At 50.8% G+C, this 15,325-nt stretch overlaps 1 protein-coding gene across 1 annotated transcript in view; it reads right to left on the reverse strand.

Moving 5' to 3' along the window:
- Positions 1-15,325, reverse strand: part of PCBP3 (poly(rC) binding protein 3) — a 62,321-nt gene that overhangs the window by 45,339 nt on the left and 1,657 nt on the right. The window contains 2 exon segments of the mRNA XM_088536730.1: positions 3,377-3,500; positions 4,733-4,811. Of these exon segments, the coding sequence (XP_088392856.1) occupies positions 3,377-3,442 (66 nt within the window). The 5' untranslated portion in view covers positions 3,443-3,500; positions 4,733-4,811.

Raw genomic sequence — 15,325 nt, forward strand, 5'->3', positions numbered from 1 at the left:
TTCACCTTCAAATTCAGGTGAAGCAGAAGGGTCAAATTAAAAATCGTTAGTGGTCAACATGGATGTTCCCTTTGCAGACTCGTGCAGCAGTCAATGCTTCTCCTGCCAGCACCACGGCCAGCACCTTCCTCACCCCGTAACAGCCCCATGACCTTCAGGTCTAGCAGTGACTACTTCTAGCATTGCTTAGACATGAGGAAGAGCAGCAATTTCCTGATGCCAGGTGGTGTTAAAAAAAAAAAAAAAAATCAGGTTTCTGTAGTACCTGTACCTTTGCTATAAAGTAACCAGCATGCAATAAGTAAATCGCTGTATTGTATACACAGAAGCAGCTCCAAGTTCAAAGGGTGAAACACAACCCCATCTTTCCTTGCTTTTCAGCAGTGTTCATCTGTAAATAAGAGCATGCCTCGTTTTGATGCCAACAGATAGCTCTAGGCAGAGCAGCAGGTCCTAAATCCTGTTGCTCCTTAGGCAAACCCAGTGCAGAGGTCACAAATAATGGTTGGGGATAAAGGAGAAGAGGCATTGCAGGCATCCTCAAGGTCACAGGGACAAATCACCAACACCAGAGACTGTCACTCCAGGGCTCCGTAATCTGTTGTTCCTATGGGTCCCATGAGGAAAGATTTGAGACATAGCCTTGAAGATTTAGCATTTAAAAGGAAAGAGCTAAAGCAGACACATTTTAACAACTCTTCCCTTCATGAGATGGCTTTTAACTGTAGTAGCAGGAAGCTGCTAAGCTAGAAAGAGCAAAACACTTTTGTACAACGAAGCTGTGATTTCACTACCTGCTGGTGTCTCCAGTGTCAGGTCAAGGAACTTTTATGTGCCCTTAATGAGGGCACTGCCTCCTGACAAACCAGGGGATGAGATACAGCAGGCCAAGTACAACTTGAGTGTGCCATAGTCCTTCCCTTACAGTCGTGTGCCCTTCAAGCTGCAGAGAGCAAGAGCTTGAGCTGTGCTTTCCCTTAGGATGGGCTCGGATAGTCTCCATCCTGTCGTCAGGCGTGATTGCAGATTAGCAGGACAGAGCCATCCCATAGTGGTTGTGTGACACAACACTGACACCAGCCAGGCTCCAAACCACAACCCTATGCTACTACCAGTTGAACATTGCTGAACAGGCCACCACCATCTGCAAGGGTCTTTGGACAGAATAAGAAAGGGGCAAAGACAACCCACTGTGCTTAGCTGATGGTGGTGCCCTAAGGAAAAAAAAAAAAAAAAAAAAAAAAAAAACAACCACAACTTGCCTTGTGTTTTGAAGTCAAGGAGCCAGGAGCTCCTCAGGGCTACCTCTCCTGTCCAACTAGGGATCCAGAAAAAGGGCTGGGGCACAGATATGGAGAAATAATTGCGCTTTTGACAGCGGAGCATGGGAATGTAGAAAAATGGAGACCTGCCCAGAGGAAGGTGGAAGTTACAGGGTATCATAGAGTCTGTACAAACGAAGCTTTAGCAACTTATTTGCAGAAAAGTGCCTTCACTAAAGCTAGAGAATAAAATGCATATGCCAGATGGACAGGCAGCTTGGGAACATCAGCTTGGGGACTTGATTCCAAGCTGGTCCTCACTACACTCAGCTCCCCACAGCAAGGATGCCCCTGGTTTTCCTGGTATTTGGCTATGAGAAGCCCCCATCTGAGACCTGCTTTGCACAGGCAAGAAGCTAGCAAGCAGAGAAGAGTTTGAGAACTCAATGGATGCTTGCCAAAGCATTATTAGCAACCAGTCCCTCCCTAAATTACCTTTAATCTCCAAGCAGGAAAGTCAGTCTCCTGGAAAAACTACAGGTGAACCCATTTGTAGAAGAAGCTGCCCATAGCACACAGGAGCAGTGAACCACAACAGCAGAGTCAATATAAGCCCTGTCACAACAGGGCCCAACCTGGGGCATCTGGACAATGGGGCAAGTCTTTCAGAGTCCTGCATCAGGGCCCTAACTGCAGGTCCCACACCAGTGTCACTTAGGCTGCCAACCATGGCAAGCATGCATCTGCTCATGTCTCCTCGTTTACTAATTCTTCCCATTCTTCCTCCAAGGGGGACCATGAGCACATGGGTTCTCCGCTCAGACAGAATTGCTGCAAGGCACAAGGGGGCCTGTAAACTAAGGTCAGATAAGAGTTGGAAGAGCATCTTCTAACTCAATATGGGGGTCAAGATATACACAGCCCTAGGCAGTCTCCTCCAGGGACTAGAGATGGCAAGGGACAGGGAGCCACAGGAGCCTGGGGCCTTCATAAAGCTGCCAAGCTTTACCTGTCCTCCAAGAGCATGCTTTTACAGATGAGAAAATAAGTTTCCTGCTCTGTGTTCCATGACCTTTTTCAAACTCCCTGCCTGGAGCCTAAGGTACAGTACCAAAAGCAAACCTGGGGCAAATTTATTTCCTGCCAACTTCATAAGCATGTGCTTCCTTATGAATCACGAGACCAAGTTGCAGCTCAAGCCAAGCGCTTGAAACTACTATATAACCAATGACTGTGTAAATCTCCTCATTTTTTTTCAGGCAAATTCTACCCCTGCTGAGTCTTAGTGGGTCACCTGCATTTCCTCTACAAAAAAAAAACCAAAAAAAACACCACACACAGACACTTGTAAAATTTTATCCACTTGCATCTTCTTTTCACAGATATAAAGATTTGCCCTGACAGCTCTCTCCCAATATTTATGCTTAGAAAATGGGGATTGGCACTTAAATGAAAAGAGGTGGGGTTGCCTGCTGCCAGCCACAGCATTTCTGCTTTATGGAGCTGCCTTCTCACCAAGACACATGTTCTCCTCTTTGCTAATGGAAAATGTTGCCTGCCATCCATTTGCGATAGTCAATGCCGGGGACAACATGATGGCTCAAGGCCAAAGCAGATCTATTTTAGTAACAAAAGCAGAGCAGCTGATGAAAATGACCTCGTCTCTGCACTCCCCAGCTTAGCTCTTTCACTGGTTAAAACAGGCCCCTGTGAGCAGCATGGTGGAAAGCAAAGAGCAGAGTACAACAGAGGGTAGAGGCAGCAGGATAGAAAACCTTTGTGACAGCAGGGCCACGCAGCCCCCTTTGCCAAAAGAAGCCCTGGCAGCTAAACACACATAGAAATGCTAAACACTTCCTAGGGCTTTGATTTATTGCTTTAATAGACACTCCTTCACCAGGATTGCACTTTGCAGGGTGCAAATCCCACTTACCTTTTCCACCATGCCACAGCTCTGCTGATCCCTGCTATGACAGCACTCTGCTACTGGAGACCCCAAGCACAGCCTCCATACAAGCATGTTACAGGCTAAGACTGTACTGCAGCTGCAAAGACAGCTCTCTCTTCAACCAACAACATTTATAAAGGGATGGGATGGTTTTGCCTTACCTTACCCTGCAGGCTGGCCTCAGGCTCCAGAGTGACTCCTTGGAAAGTCTGGTTTCACCAGAATAGGGCATGCTGAGCGCTGCACAGAGCCAGAACCCACAGTCCACAGCACAGTCAGACAGTGCGGACCTGCAGACCGGGGCAGGGGACAGGTTAGGGCCAGGGCAAACTGAGCCCAGCAGCAGCTCAACCCAGCTAATGCAGGACTGAGGGGGCCTGCTCAAAGCCCAGAGCTGGCAAGAGCTCACCCATTGCTCTTGCAACATTTCTCAGCCCCTGCTCTTATTTTCCTCTTTCAGAAGGTTAAAATACCAAACATCACTAGCCAGAATTCAAGTGTTATTGACATTTCACTACTGAGTCCACAGGATCCATCTTCAACTACCAGCTGTTCTCCGTAACAGCCTTTCAGCTGACTAAAAAAACCTACAAAACGCAAGTCCCACATACGTGGGCCTGATTTCTCCCCTCAGAATGCCACTGCATTGGCTGGTAACATCTAGACACATGGGACATGGCCCTAACAAGACCCCCAGACAGCCCACAGCCAGGTGGTCTGTCTGCCAAGACTTGCCCCCATAGGGAGAACCAGAGCTCAAACCATGGCTCTGCTTTCTCCAGACTTCAAATTACAAAGGCAATGGAAATAATCCAGCAAATTGCAGTTACATGGGTGCTGGGTTATTTTTATCCCTTCATTTTTGCTGCTGCTCCTGATGAGTTAACTGGGGCATGCATTACCCATCAATAAAACCAATCGAGCAGCCCAGGCAGTTAATAAACCAAGTGCCAGAGGGCAGAAAAACCTCTCCATTATCCTAAACTTTGAGCATCATGATGGGAGAGCTGCAGTCCCCACTCACTGCTTGGACTTTGTGCTGTTCCTAACATGTCATGGCAACTTATGCTTTTTGGTGGAAGCTCTTCACTTTCCAGTGACTCAGCCGCCACTAGCGTAAGGAGCCACTGCAAAATCCAGAATCCCCAGGTTTGTCTCCAATATACTGGATGTGAAATGCTAATACAGCTGCTATGGGAAAGGGTCTGTTGCTGGGATGGGAGCCCACAGGACTCCCAAGGTTTGAGAGGACCTCAGGAGGTCTCTGGTCCAACCTACTGCTTAGAGCAGGGTCATCTTTCAAGTGAGACCAGTCTTTCTCCAGGCGAGCCTTGGAAAACTACCAAGGATGGAGACCATGCAACTTCTCTGGACAGCCTGTGCTTTGGTGCCTCCCTGCCCTTACAGCATCATTTTTTTCCCCACCCCAATATCCAGTTATGAAGGTTCCTGTGAACAAAAGCTCTGCCTTCCAGCAAAAGGACTGATTTATGCTACCTCCCGGCCTCCCCCAGACACTCACCTGTGGAGAAGCCAAGGATGAGGGCGGCCAGCAGGGACAGAGGGCTCTGGGGTCAGCGATGGAGACGATGGGGTAAGACCTGAAAGAGAGAGCAAGATCTCAGCACCCGGGTTTGCAGGAAACCCCCCTCTCCTCTGTGTGGGCAGGGTGACCTGCAGCAGAGCAGCATCCCACTGCCGGGGACAGGGTGAGCAAACAGGCAGCCCGGAGCCTGGGCCTATTGTGGGAAAACAGGCTCAAATCAGTGAACTTGGGGTAATTATTATGATAATTTCATTTAAAGTGATAGGAATTTTGGTAGTTTTGCCAGTCAGCACAAACTGCTGGTCACCTATTTAGGTATTGAGAAAAAAAGCATCCTAAACATCTATCCTTCTTTCCTACATTAAATTTCTATATTTTTCACCATGGTCACAGTCTTGCAAGGTCATTCCTAACTGCTTTTAGCAGCCCCTCTTCAGCTACTGGATTTTCTTAAATATATTAGAGCCAGGACAGCACATGCTCCTCTGACTGACTGAAACTCCTGTACAAAAAGCCAAAGTTTGGAGATTTCTGGGTTTCAGAGCCAACAGGGACCAGCTGTGAGCAGCACACTGCAGCCCAAGACCTTCTCCTGCACCACTTCCCACTTCTTCCCTTCCCACCTCAGCTGAACTTCATCAAAACAAATGCAAAGGAGGAAGCTCAGATGAAGATTCAGCCTGCAGGAGGAAACCCTACTCCTGCTTCCCACCACCTGCACTTAGCCCTCACTCCCCAATGCCCTGCACCTGGGGCTTTGAGAGGGATGAAATAATCCCTGTCTTCTGAGGCACAGGGGTGTCAAAAGCATTTTGAGCACCCAGAAAAAGAAGGGTCCCACAGAAAAGACTCAAGAAAGCAGGGGGCACAGCAGAAGCCATCCTACTGCAGCCTGCTCACTTCTCTATGCACAACCTAACTCGGACTTGCAAATGTGAGGCAATGAGATGAGAAAAAAAAAACAAAACCAGGGACACAAAACCTCATTTTTTTCTGTTTTTGCTCTTTCCTCAGAGGGGAGGAGATGGTAAGTAAGTGCTAACGGGCAAGCTGACAATGTGGGTAGGAGCAATGCTTTCCAAGTACATGGGTCCCCTTCCCAAATTCAGCCTATGTCTCCAAGAGGAAGGTTCAGCTGCATGCGGCAGCTACACCCTATAAAGGAGGGCAGCAGAAAGATGCCCTCTCCTGTGCTCTGCCTCCACAACTGCTCCTCTGCCCCAGGACGCTCAGGCCAATTTTGACACAAATCCAGAATAAATTAAGAGTGCATTAATCTCCGTTTGCCTCATTCCCTAGCCCTTTGCCCCCTCCATCACCATTAATAGTATGATCTTGCAGACAGTCCTCTCAATTCAGTTATTTCCCATGAAAGTTCATTAGAACAATAAACATTAAAGAACCCTGACCTCCTGCACAGCATTCAAGTGAAGCCACTTAGGATGGATGAGGATTTCTTTATGAAATAGTGGCAAAGATATCCAGGTCATCACAAAAACCCCATCTCTTACTCCCAGATAAGGGCATATGAAGGTGCAATTAATCCCACTGTGTGTATGAGGAGGCAGGAACAGGAGACGCTGCAGCACAGACACAGCCAGTCACTCCGAGCAGCGTTCTCCAGAAAAAGCCAGAGCAGAAGGACATTTTCACATCCTTAACTCTGCCTAGAGAAGGGCCACCAAAACTTATAATAATTGGGTCCTATTTTGAGCAGCACAAACCCAACTTAGGGAATTACTTCCCAGCGGGGTCAGTCTAAAACACATATGCTGACTCCGGAGCTCAGCAGGACTGTTTCCTTGCTTGAAATATCCAGCATATGCTGAAGGACTTGGCCACCTCAACCTATTGAAAGTTTTGCAAGATTTAGTCTTTCACAGTTAAGGGGGAAAAAAAAATCACATTGAAGTTACCAAGCATTCTTTAAAGATGCATTTGACCATGTGGCTTCAATAACAGGCAGAGGTCCACACTGATCACCACACATGCTCTGAAACATGGACAAGCACAGGAATGCCTTGGAATTTTTAGTTTAGGGTATATTATATGAAAGCATTCAGCAGCATCTGAAAGCAGCCTGATGAGTCCATGCTATCCCATTAAGTTCAAAAGAAACAAAAATAAATCCTGTCTGACTTCTTGTTAAAATTATTTGGGAATCAGAGAGTCTATATATTCACACAGCAGCTCCCCTTGCAAGCTCTTGGAAAACAAGCTGTAAATCCTAGGGCAAAGAGCTGAAACTGGGTCTCACTGGAACACACAAAGCAGCAAAAGCAGTTTCAAGGGCAAGGCACAAGCTCTGCTTCACTGCAAAGTCACCACTGCTCTTTTCCCCCAGAAGGATGAGGCTTCAGAGATCATCCACTTGAACAGATCTGAGACAAGAACTGCTGCAAACCCCCTCCTTGTGCATGTAGCTATTTTGAGGCACACTGACAAGTACTTCCACGCGTGAGCTGGTCCTGTGCACGTTTCTGCGAGGCAGCCTTGGAGCCTGTGACAGTTCTCTGCTTCCATGCTGGCCGGAATAGAGTAAGTAATGCTCCTGAGGACATTTGCAGGCATCCAAAGTGACATCTGGAAGTCAGAGCTACATCTGGCACTCTGTTTGTGGGCTTTCCAAAAGTACCTCAGGCCTATATGCTTTTGGGCAACGTTCGGAGGCAGAGCCACATGCACCCAGAGCACCACACATTGGCTCCCAGCCTTACTTGGGAATAGCACGGGCAGACCTAGGAAAAGTCACTGTTTAAAAATAACCACACAGGCACTTAGGAGCTTCCCTTTCTGGAAGGCATCAGAAACTTCATCAAGGCAGTTTAACGGCTGCAGCTCTACAACATGGGAATAGGGGTTCAGGCTGTAGCTTTTCTTAACAGATTTTACACTCAGGTGAATCTAGAAGACAGCTGGGCAAGGTTTCTTCTTTACTAAAAACGAACAGGTTAAGAGCTGGCCTCAGCTAGAGCAAGAGATGGAGAAATGAGCATCAGCAGCTGATCCTTCCCATCACCATCACCAGCCTGCTCCCCCAAAGGTTAAACCTCAGCCAAAAGCATGGTCCCTGCAAGCCACACACCCACCCTGGGCATCAGCCTGCCCAGCACAACCTGCAGTGGAGAAGGGGCTGGCCAATGACCCTAGGCAGCTCCAGGGCAGAAAGGAGAGGTTCACCATGCTTTCTCTACAGCCCTAGGACCCTTGGCTGCCTCCTGGAGCACAGTAGCTGCCTTCCTCCTGCATTAAAACTTTCCTCTAAAGCTGGCCCAACCACAACCCCAGCTCCCCAAGGCACAGCAGACCTTCTGATGTCCCCTACCTCATTGCACATGTCTCTGCTGCAGGGAAGAGGCACCAAAACACCCCCTCCAGCACCCAGGCTGTCCTTCCTGCACACTGAAGACTCCAAAAGCACCCTGTGCCCCCTCTAAGCACTTTAGTGCAACCTGCCTGCACAGCTGCCCCAAATTAAATCCACTAATAGAGCTTGATTTTAGCCTCTCCTCACCTGTGAGTTCTTGGCTCTTAGCACCACTGATGGAGATTACTTGGTTCTTTGTGCGGAGCTTAGGATATAGGGGCAACCCAAGGCTCCCACATGGGCTTAGAGTTCCTCTAAAGACACATAGGGAGCTACAAAATCTCATAGATAACCCCTCTATTGCAGGTCCCCAAGGAAAACCCAACCTCCTTTATCTAAAGGAGGGCATGTGCTGCAGCTGGCACTGGGCGTGCTGGAGAGGAAGGGGTGCTCTTCATCCATCTCACCAAATTCATGAGCCATGATGCACTTTGCAGATGTTACAGACGGGAATTTCAGCGAGATGGCTCCATCTGCGTCGTACTCCCAGGCTGCCAGCTTCCCCTCTGCCTTGGAGGGGACCCCCGTGCCAGGCTCCAGTGAAGATGAGGGGTAGCAGCTCCTATGTGCTGGGATGGTGGGATCTATTTTGTTTGGCAGTTTATTTTATTTATTTTTTTCTTTTTAGTGACAGTGTTCATTGCAAAAAAGAGAGAACAATCCTTTTCTGACCTGTGTTCCCGTCATTCGACTTACTGTATGTTTTACAGAGACAGAGGCAATGATTTTAATGTCCCAGTGAAAAAGCTGTCAGAATGAATTAGCCTCACCGGGCAGACTTCAGTGATGGTTTCTCCTCCCAGGCGCAGCCTGGCCAAGGAAAACTGATTCAAGCACTGCACACGCGCTCACCACCACTACCCATTTTTTTTTTCCCCCCAGTGAAACATCCTTCCAAACCCAGTTCTTGGGGATGAGAAGGCGGGGAGATGACTGCATGGCACATGCAGGTGAGCTCCTTTGCACAGCTGTGAAAGAGGGAGAAGGGACAGCCCTACGCGGAGGAGCCAGTGTGACATGATAGGAGATGAGCGCTCTGAAGCCATCAGAGCCTCCGCAGAGATAAGCTGAGAAAAGCCATGAGCTACATGAGCAGAGCTGACATCTGCCCCCTGGGTGGGTACCTAATGAACGGAGACATTGTCCATTTGGGGAGATGAAGTAAAGTTAAAAGATTTCCAAGCTGACACCTTGTAGTCTCCATGAGTATTCCTGTCAGAAACGTCCCTGCCAGGAGGATGGAGGTGGGGGAATGGAAACCCAGCCTGCCCCCAGGCTCCGCAGCAAAGTGGGTAAGCGGGCCGGGGCAGAGGGCCGCGGCGCTGCAGCGGCCTCGCGCAGCACCTCAGCGCCGCGGCACCGTGCAGCACCTCAGCGCTGCGGCACCACAGCCGCCTCGTGCAGCACCTCAGCGCCGTGGCACCGTGCAGCACCTCAGCGCTGCGGCACCACAGCCGCCTCACGCAGCACCTCAGCGCCGCGGCCCCGCAGCCGCCTCGCGCAGCACCTCAGCGCTGTGGCCCTGCGCCAGGAGCTCCCCGACGCCATGTGCAGCCACGTTACTGCGCTGGAGGAGCAACCAGTGCCCCGTGGTGCTCGCTGCCCTGCGAACACAGCGGGGGCATCCTCATGGGGAGACCCGTAGGGATCCAGCGCAGCCACACACCGTTTGGAAAGGCAACGGCGCTGGGAGAGAGCGTTCCCAGAGCCCACTTGCCCCGAGGGACTCATACATCCAGCTCCCTCCAGCATTTTGGGGTAGTCTGAGCACAAGCAAAAGGTCTCATGTCCCTCTGCCCACCAGCATCAGCCACCCATCGGCACCAACCCGTCCGGCAGCTCAGGCTGGGCCGGGGTTGGTGCCGGAGCAGCGGGGCGGTACTTGGCATCTCCATCCCCTCGGAAGCCAAGGGAGGCGCGTCAGGAAGCGCCAGCCCCCGGCATCGCCCCCAGAGCCCTCTCCCTCCTCCTCCGCTTCCGCAAACCTAGTTCAGTCAGGCCACATAAATCCACCCTGCCTAAGCTCGCTTGTCGTTAGCTCTTACTTTTTCCTTTTTCTCTCTTAACTCACCTCCAGCCGCTTTATTAGCTAGCACCTGAAACAGCATCTGGTGATGAGATGGGATTGACGGAGCGGAGCGCGAGCAATGGGGAAGAGCTCCCTTGTCTCCAGTATCAGAGCCCTCAGCAAGAGCTCCAAAAAACACTCATGTTAAAACACTTGTGAACGTCAGTTTATAACCCCCCTCCCTGCCACTATAAATAACCCCAAAGTCCTTGCAGGCCCATCCCACGTCTGTTTGGGAAAGTTCATTCCTTGCCCACTCCATGAAGGTGCTTTCCCTTCCTGACCTTTTTTGTTTGTTTTGTCTTTTTTTTTTTTTTTTTCCCAGGGAAATGTTCTCTTAGCTCTTCCCAGCTCGGGAGGGATCCTCTAGCATCGGCAGTGCTTTCTAAGAGCTAACGCAAGCTTTATGATCTTTTTTAAATGCCCTCTTTGTCAGTTCTTTGTACAGTTTTCATCAGCACCATCGAGGTGGGATATTTGGACTCCTGTCAGTAAGACAGAGGTGCTTCGCTCTGCCCCTCCCTTGTCTCACAACGTAGCTGCCCTGCCATGAAAGCACAGCATGCAGGACTTAATCCTCCTTTTGGTGTGGGCCATATCTCCACAACCCATCACCCACAAACCAGAGCAGCTCTGGTTTATAAGAGCTCTGAAGTCACTGCAGAACACTCTGCATGAGGGTAGACCTGGAAGCATTCCCTCAAAAAACACGCTTTCGCTGAGATCACGTTTAGCTAGGTCATGCTCAGAGTCAAGGAAGCATCTCACCCTGGTGCACAGGAGACGTGCACGAAGCAAAGGTGATGCCCTAGGAGAGGAGGTGCATCTGCAGGTCCAAAAGTTGGTGTGCAGGCACAGGGGTGCACAGCAAACCTATGGTCACGATCCACATCCCTGCTGAGCTTTGGTCAGTGGGGAACAGGAAGCGAGACACAGCCCCCAACCAGAGGTCCCGGTGCATGGGCTGCGTGCAGGGCCAGCACAGCCCTTGGCACAGAGCATTGCTGGGATATGTGTGCTCTTCCACCGCGTGATCTCAGGGAGGGCTGTTCACCGAGCACCTGAAATAGACTGTGGCTGCCGGCTTCCCTCCGCCAAGCTTTCGCTTCCTCTCCTTTGGTGAAGGCTTTGCTTGTCACTTCAATTCCTCCTGAGCTCTTGCCGCTCAGCAGCGCCGGGCACCCAGGGCCACGTGAGTGGCCGCTGGGGTGGCTTGGGGCGCATGAGGCACAGCGAGGGAAGCCCCAGGACCGGAGAGGGGCCGGGGGCCGCGGTGAGAGCAGGCAGGATGGCAGCAGTGCTCACGGGTCAGTGCAAAGCAGCCAGCGTTGGGAGGGCCTCATGGTCTGTGCCTGGGGATCCGCTCCAACCTGAGCGCTGAGCACCACATGCTGCCTTCAGTCGCACTGATGTAAACCCAGATGGACGGGGCCACGATGCCCTTCACCTTCCTGGTCTAAAGGGATGCTGGAAGGAGAGAGAGCCCCACAAAAAAGCATGGTTTGACTCTAACTGGGGAATCAACCAGAAGAGTGGACCAAGGATTCAGGAAGCTTGGCCACCAGCAGCATCAGGGTTGACTCCGGCAGCAAGGAAAGTCCCAGCCCGATGCTGACACCCACAGCACGGCACCGAGGAGGAAACGCCACCGTGGTGCTGGGCGGCGTGAGCACATCGTGCCCGGCAGACGGCGGCTGCCACTCTCCCCGGGAGACACCGGCTCGCGGTGACCTGCTGCATGCGAGCAGATGGAGAGACCTCAAATCCTCCTGTAAGCCTGGCCAGGGAAGTAATCTTCTAGAGGACAAATCGGTTGGTGAGGGGGAAGCTCAGCGTTTGGCTTTTTCTCCTTCTTAAAGCAAAAACTGATGGTGCTTTTCAGATAGTTTTCTGTGAGCTAAAAGCAATGCTAGCAATGCCCAGGCAGGGCTTTTACTCCTTACAGAACCAAAAATTTCACACTGGTAAGGACATGCTGCATCCCTTGACCTGCAGATATCCAGCAAGGCCAGGAGCTCCTTAAGAAAATCTGATTCCTGACCATGGTTAATCTCGTTTTACCTGGAAGCTCAAGGAGAAGAACACGCCATGGCGAAAGTCATCTCCACAGGCTGATCTCAGAGGATCCTCATCTTTCTCCTCCCCTTGCTCCAAAGGTTTTTATATAATGGCTTCCTTGTTATTTTCTTAAGTCAAGTGCAAGCCCAAAGCCATGATATCAGTCCTCTTATGGGGTCCAAATACTTGATCTTACACCAAAAAGCCAACAATCACATCATACAGACTGGCTCTGCTTGACCCACACAGTCCTATTTTTCACCTGGGGGAAGCGATGCAAACAGTAAATGTGTGGCTAGATCAAGATGACAGCAGGAGACCAGGGCTCTTGAAAGTGAGTCAAAAAGTCTCCAGAGCAGTTGAAGGAAAGGCTGCCCCAGTGACGAGGAGCAGACAGGCACGAGGCAAAGCCCAGAGAACAGCTTCGTTGACAAACCCCTGAGATCCACTCTGCAATGGGTATCTGAGCTCCCCGCAGAGCTGGTGGAGCCCTGATTGTTTCTCGTTTTTGAGACAAGCAGACACTGCTTCTAGGTCACAGTGAGCTAAGCAATACATGCCCTACATAGGGAGATAAGGCAGATGCTTTTCTACTTGGGGAGCACCACATCTGGCAAGTTTTTAAAAGTTCCAAAGCATTCCCTGGCCGAGGGCTCTGGGCACGAAGCTCTGCAGCGTTGCCCCAGGATGAAATGTAGAGTTTACAAAGGAATAAAGGAATTCAAAATCCGTTTTCTTTTTTTTTTTTTTTTTTTGACCTTTACAGAAGGAAGCGGATTAGGTCCATTAGACCGGAGTATTTTGGGTCATTGCGGGGGCATTGGGAGAGTCAAACATGCTGATGCACTCTTGAAATCATGGAAATTATTAAAAGGATCAGGAGTGACGAAGCAAGCTGATTTCAAACCACAATTATGTACGAGCTCTAACGACACCTAGTCAAGGCATTAGGAGAGCTGAGCACTAAGTGGAAAGAGTCACTGACAGATCAGTGGGGCACAGGGTGTAGTTTTATCACCTGCAGCCAGGCCCACCTCTCTGCCAGTGGAGAGCCACATTTGGGAAGACCTGGGAGGCACTTCTTTCTAAATATCTGAGAGCAAAATCAGCCCAAGGATCTAACAGAGGTTTTGGTAGTGCAGCATGTCCAGGCTTGTGCTAGGTGGCTTTGCAGTGGAGGGCACTGTAACAGAAGGCTCCTTGAGCCTGGATTTGGGCACACAGCCTGGCCCTGTTCTCCAGGCCATTTCCAAGAAGCAACCCTTGCCCCTGTTCATTTTCCTTCTACTCCAGGGAAAAATGAGAACAAGGAAGACAGCAAGTTTGCTACCCTTTTCCAGATTTCTTCCTTTTGCTTTCCTTCCGTCCTTTTTTATCACGATGCCTCTTCCCTTACTTAAGGGATGACAAAACTATCACTGAGAGCTGTCTGGCTCCAAAGCAGCATCACTCAGGGCTGACATTTGCTTCTTGGAGAGAGGCTGTAGGAATGAGCTGAGCACTCAAACCAAGGAGAGACAGAAATAGGAAAATTTCCATGGCTCCCATTGAGGAACTAAGCACACAGGAGAAGGGAACTGCTCTTTGCTGGGAAAACCTGCTGCAAAACCTCTGGACCCACTCCTCTCCCAGTCTCCGTAGTGGGCTTTGCTCATCCACGTGGCATTAACATGCCACATGTGAATCCAGAGCAGTCACTTGTAAAGAGCAAACGTTGCAGGGGAAGGTTTTTTGCTGTTGTTGTTTCCTCCAGGAATTAAAAAGGTCATTTCAACACAGTTGCTAGCCAAAATGCTGCCACCTGCCCGGCGGCAATACTGCAGGATTAGGGAAAGTGCCTCTGCTGGGGTTTGACTCAGACCAGGGCAGGAGCATGCTGGCCCAGACCAGGGCACACTGGGATGGGGGAGGCCTGGGCAGGGGTAACCCTCACCAGCACAGTTCCCACCAAGGCAAGGGTTTCTTTCCAGGCCCAACACTGCTAGACTCGGTGTTCAGTTTAGCAGAGGCACAAACAGGGCAAGGATGCAGAGGGGTCTCCTCTGCACGCCAAATTCCCGCATGCAGGAGTGGCACCATCCCCTAACAGAGCCACATCCTAACCATAGCACCCACAGGCAGCGGGAAGGGGAAATCATCCACTCCCAATGGACAAGGATTCAGGCCTGGAAAGGGGATGCTGTGAAGAGAGGATAACCCTGCCTGTGCATTATTCCTGGGCCAGCAGCTGCGAGCAGCCCAGCGGAGAGGGAGTTATCCAAGTATCCAATGTAGGTCACCACTCGGGGGGCAAGGGGAGGCATTCCTAGTGCAGCCCAGCTCGGAAAGCCAGGCAGCATTGGCGTGGATGTGCCTCCTGTCACAGCTCAGCACCGTCCAGGAAAGGCGGTGGTGTCGGAGCGGGACCTCTTGGGGGTGTCAAGGATGCGCATGGCCGTTGCTCTACACCTCGCCACACACGTACCATCCTTCCCATCTGATGTTTCCACCTGGCCCCATCACCCTGCAAGATGCTTTTCTGTGCTTGGGTCTTCTCGTGTCTGCCCAAAGGCTGCCCAGCTTCATGCACCTCTGGAGACAGAGCCACTTGGATGGTGCCAGCACAGGTACAGGTTCCTCTGCGAGGATGAGCAGGGAGATCCTGGCTGCACCAGGCGGTGAGGACGTCCACGCTGGGCAGTGAGGTGGGCACTGGGGCAGTCTATGGACCCTGTCTGGTGGGAAGGAGCAGCACGTCCAATCCTGAGCAGTCCCCAAAATGCCCTCCCCCGAGGCTGCTCCTGCTCGGCAGCCAGCCTGTCTCTGTGCTCGCTGTCCCCGCTGGAAGACCCCTGTGACTGTCTCTGCTCTGCAGGAGGACAGGTTGCAGCTTTAATGTCCCACAGGAGGCTGTCAAGCACAGCTTCAGAAGTTCAACCAGAAGAAAAAGCAATGTTTTCTTTCTATGTTGCAGAGATGGCACAGGTCCCTGGACCCTGTGCTTCATTCCTTCTCTCTCATAGTCCCTGCTAAGACCTCAGAGTCCCTGAAACTAAGCATCCAAAATATCCGCATCAGCGTGATCTTCCCCAAAGCC

Source organism: Tinamus guttatus, unplaced genomic scaffold (assembly GCF_059628265.1).
Source record: "Tinamus guttatus ecotype Peru unplaced genomic scaffold, ASM5962826v1 Tinamus_guttatus_pri_ptg000702l, whole genome shotgun sequence".
Lineage (NCBI taxonomy): Eukaryota > Metazoa > Chordata > Aves > Tinamiformes > Tinamidae > Tinamus > Tinamus guttatus.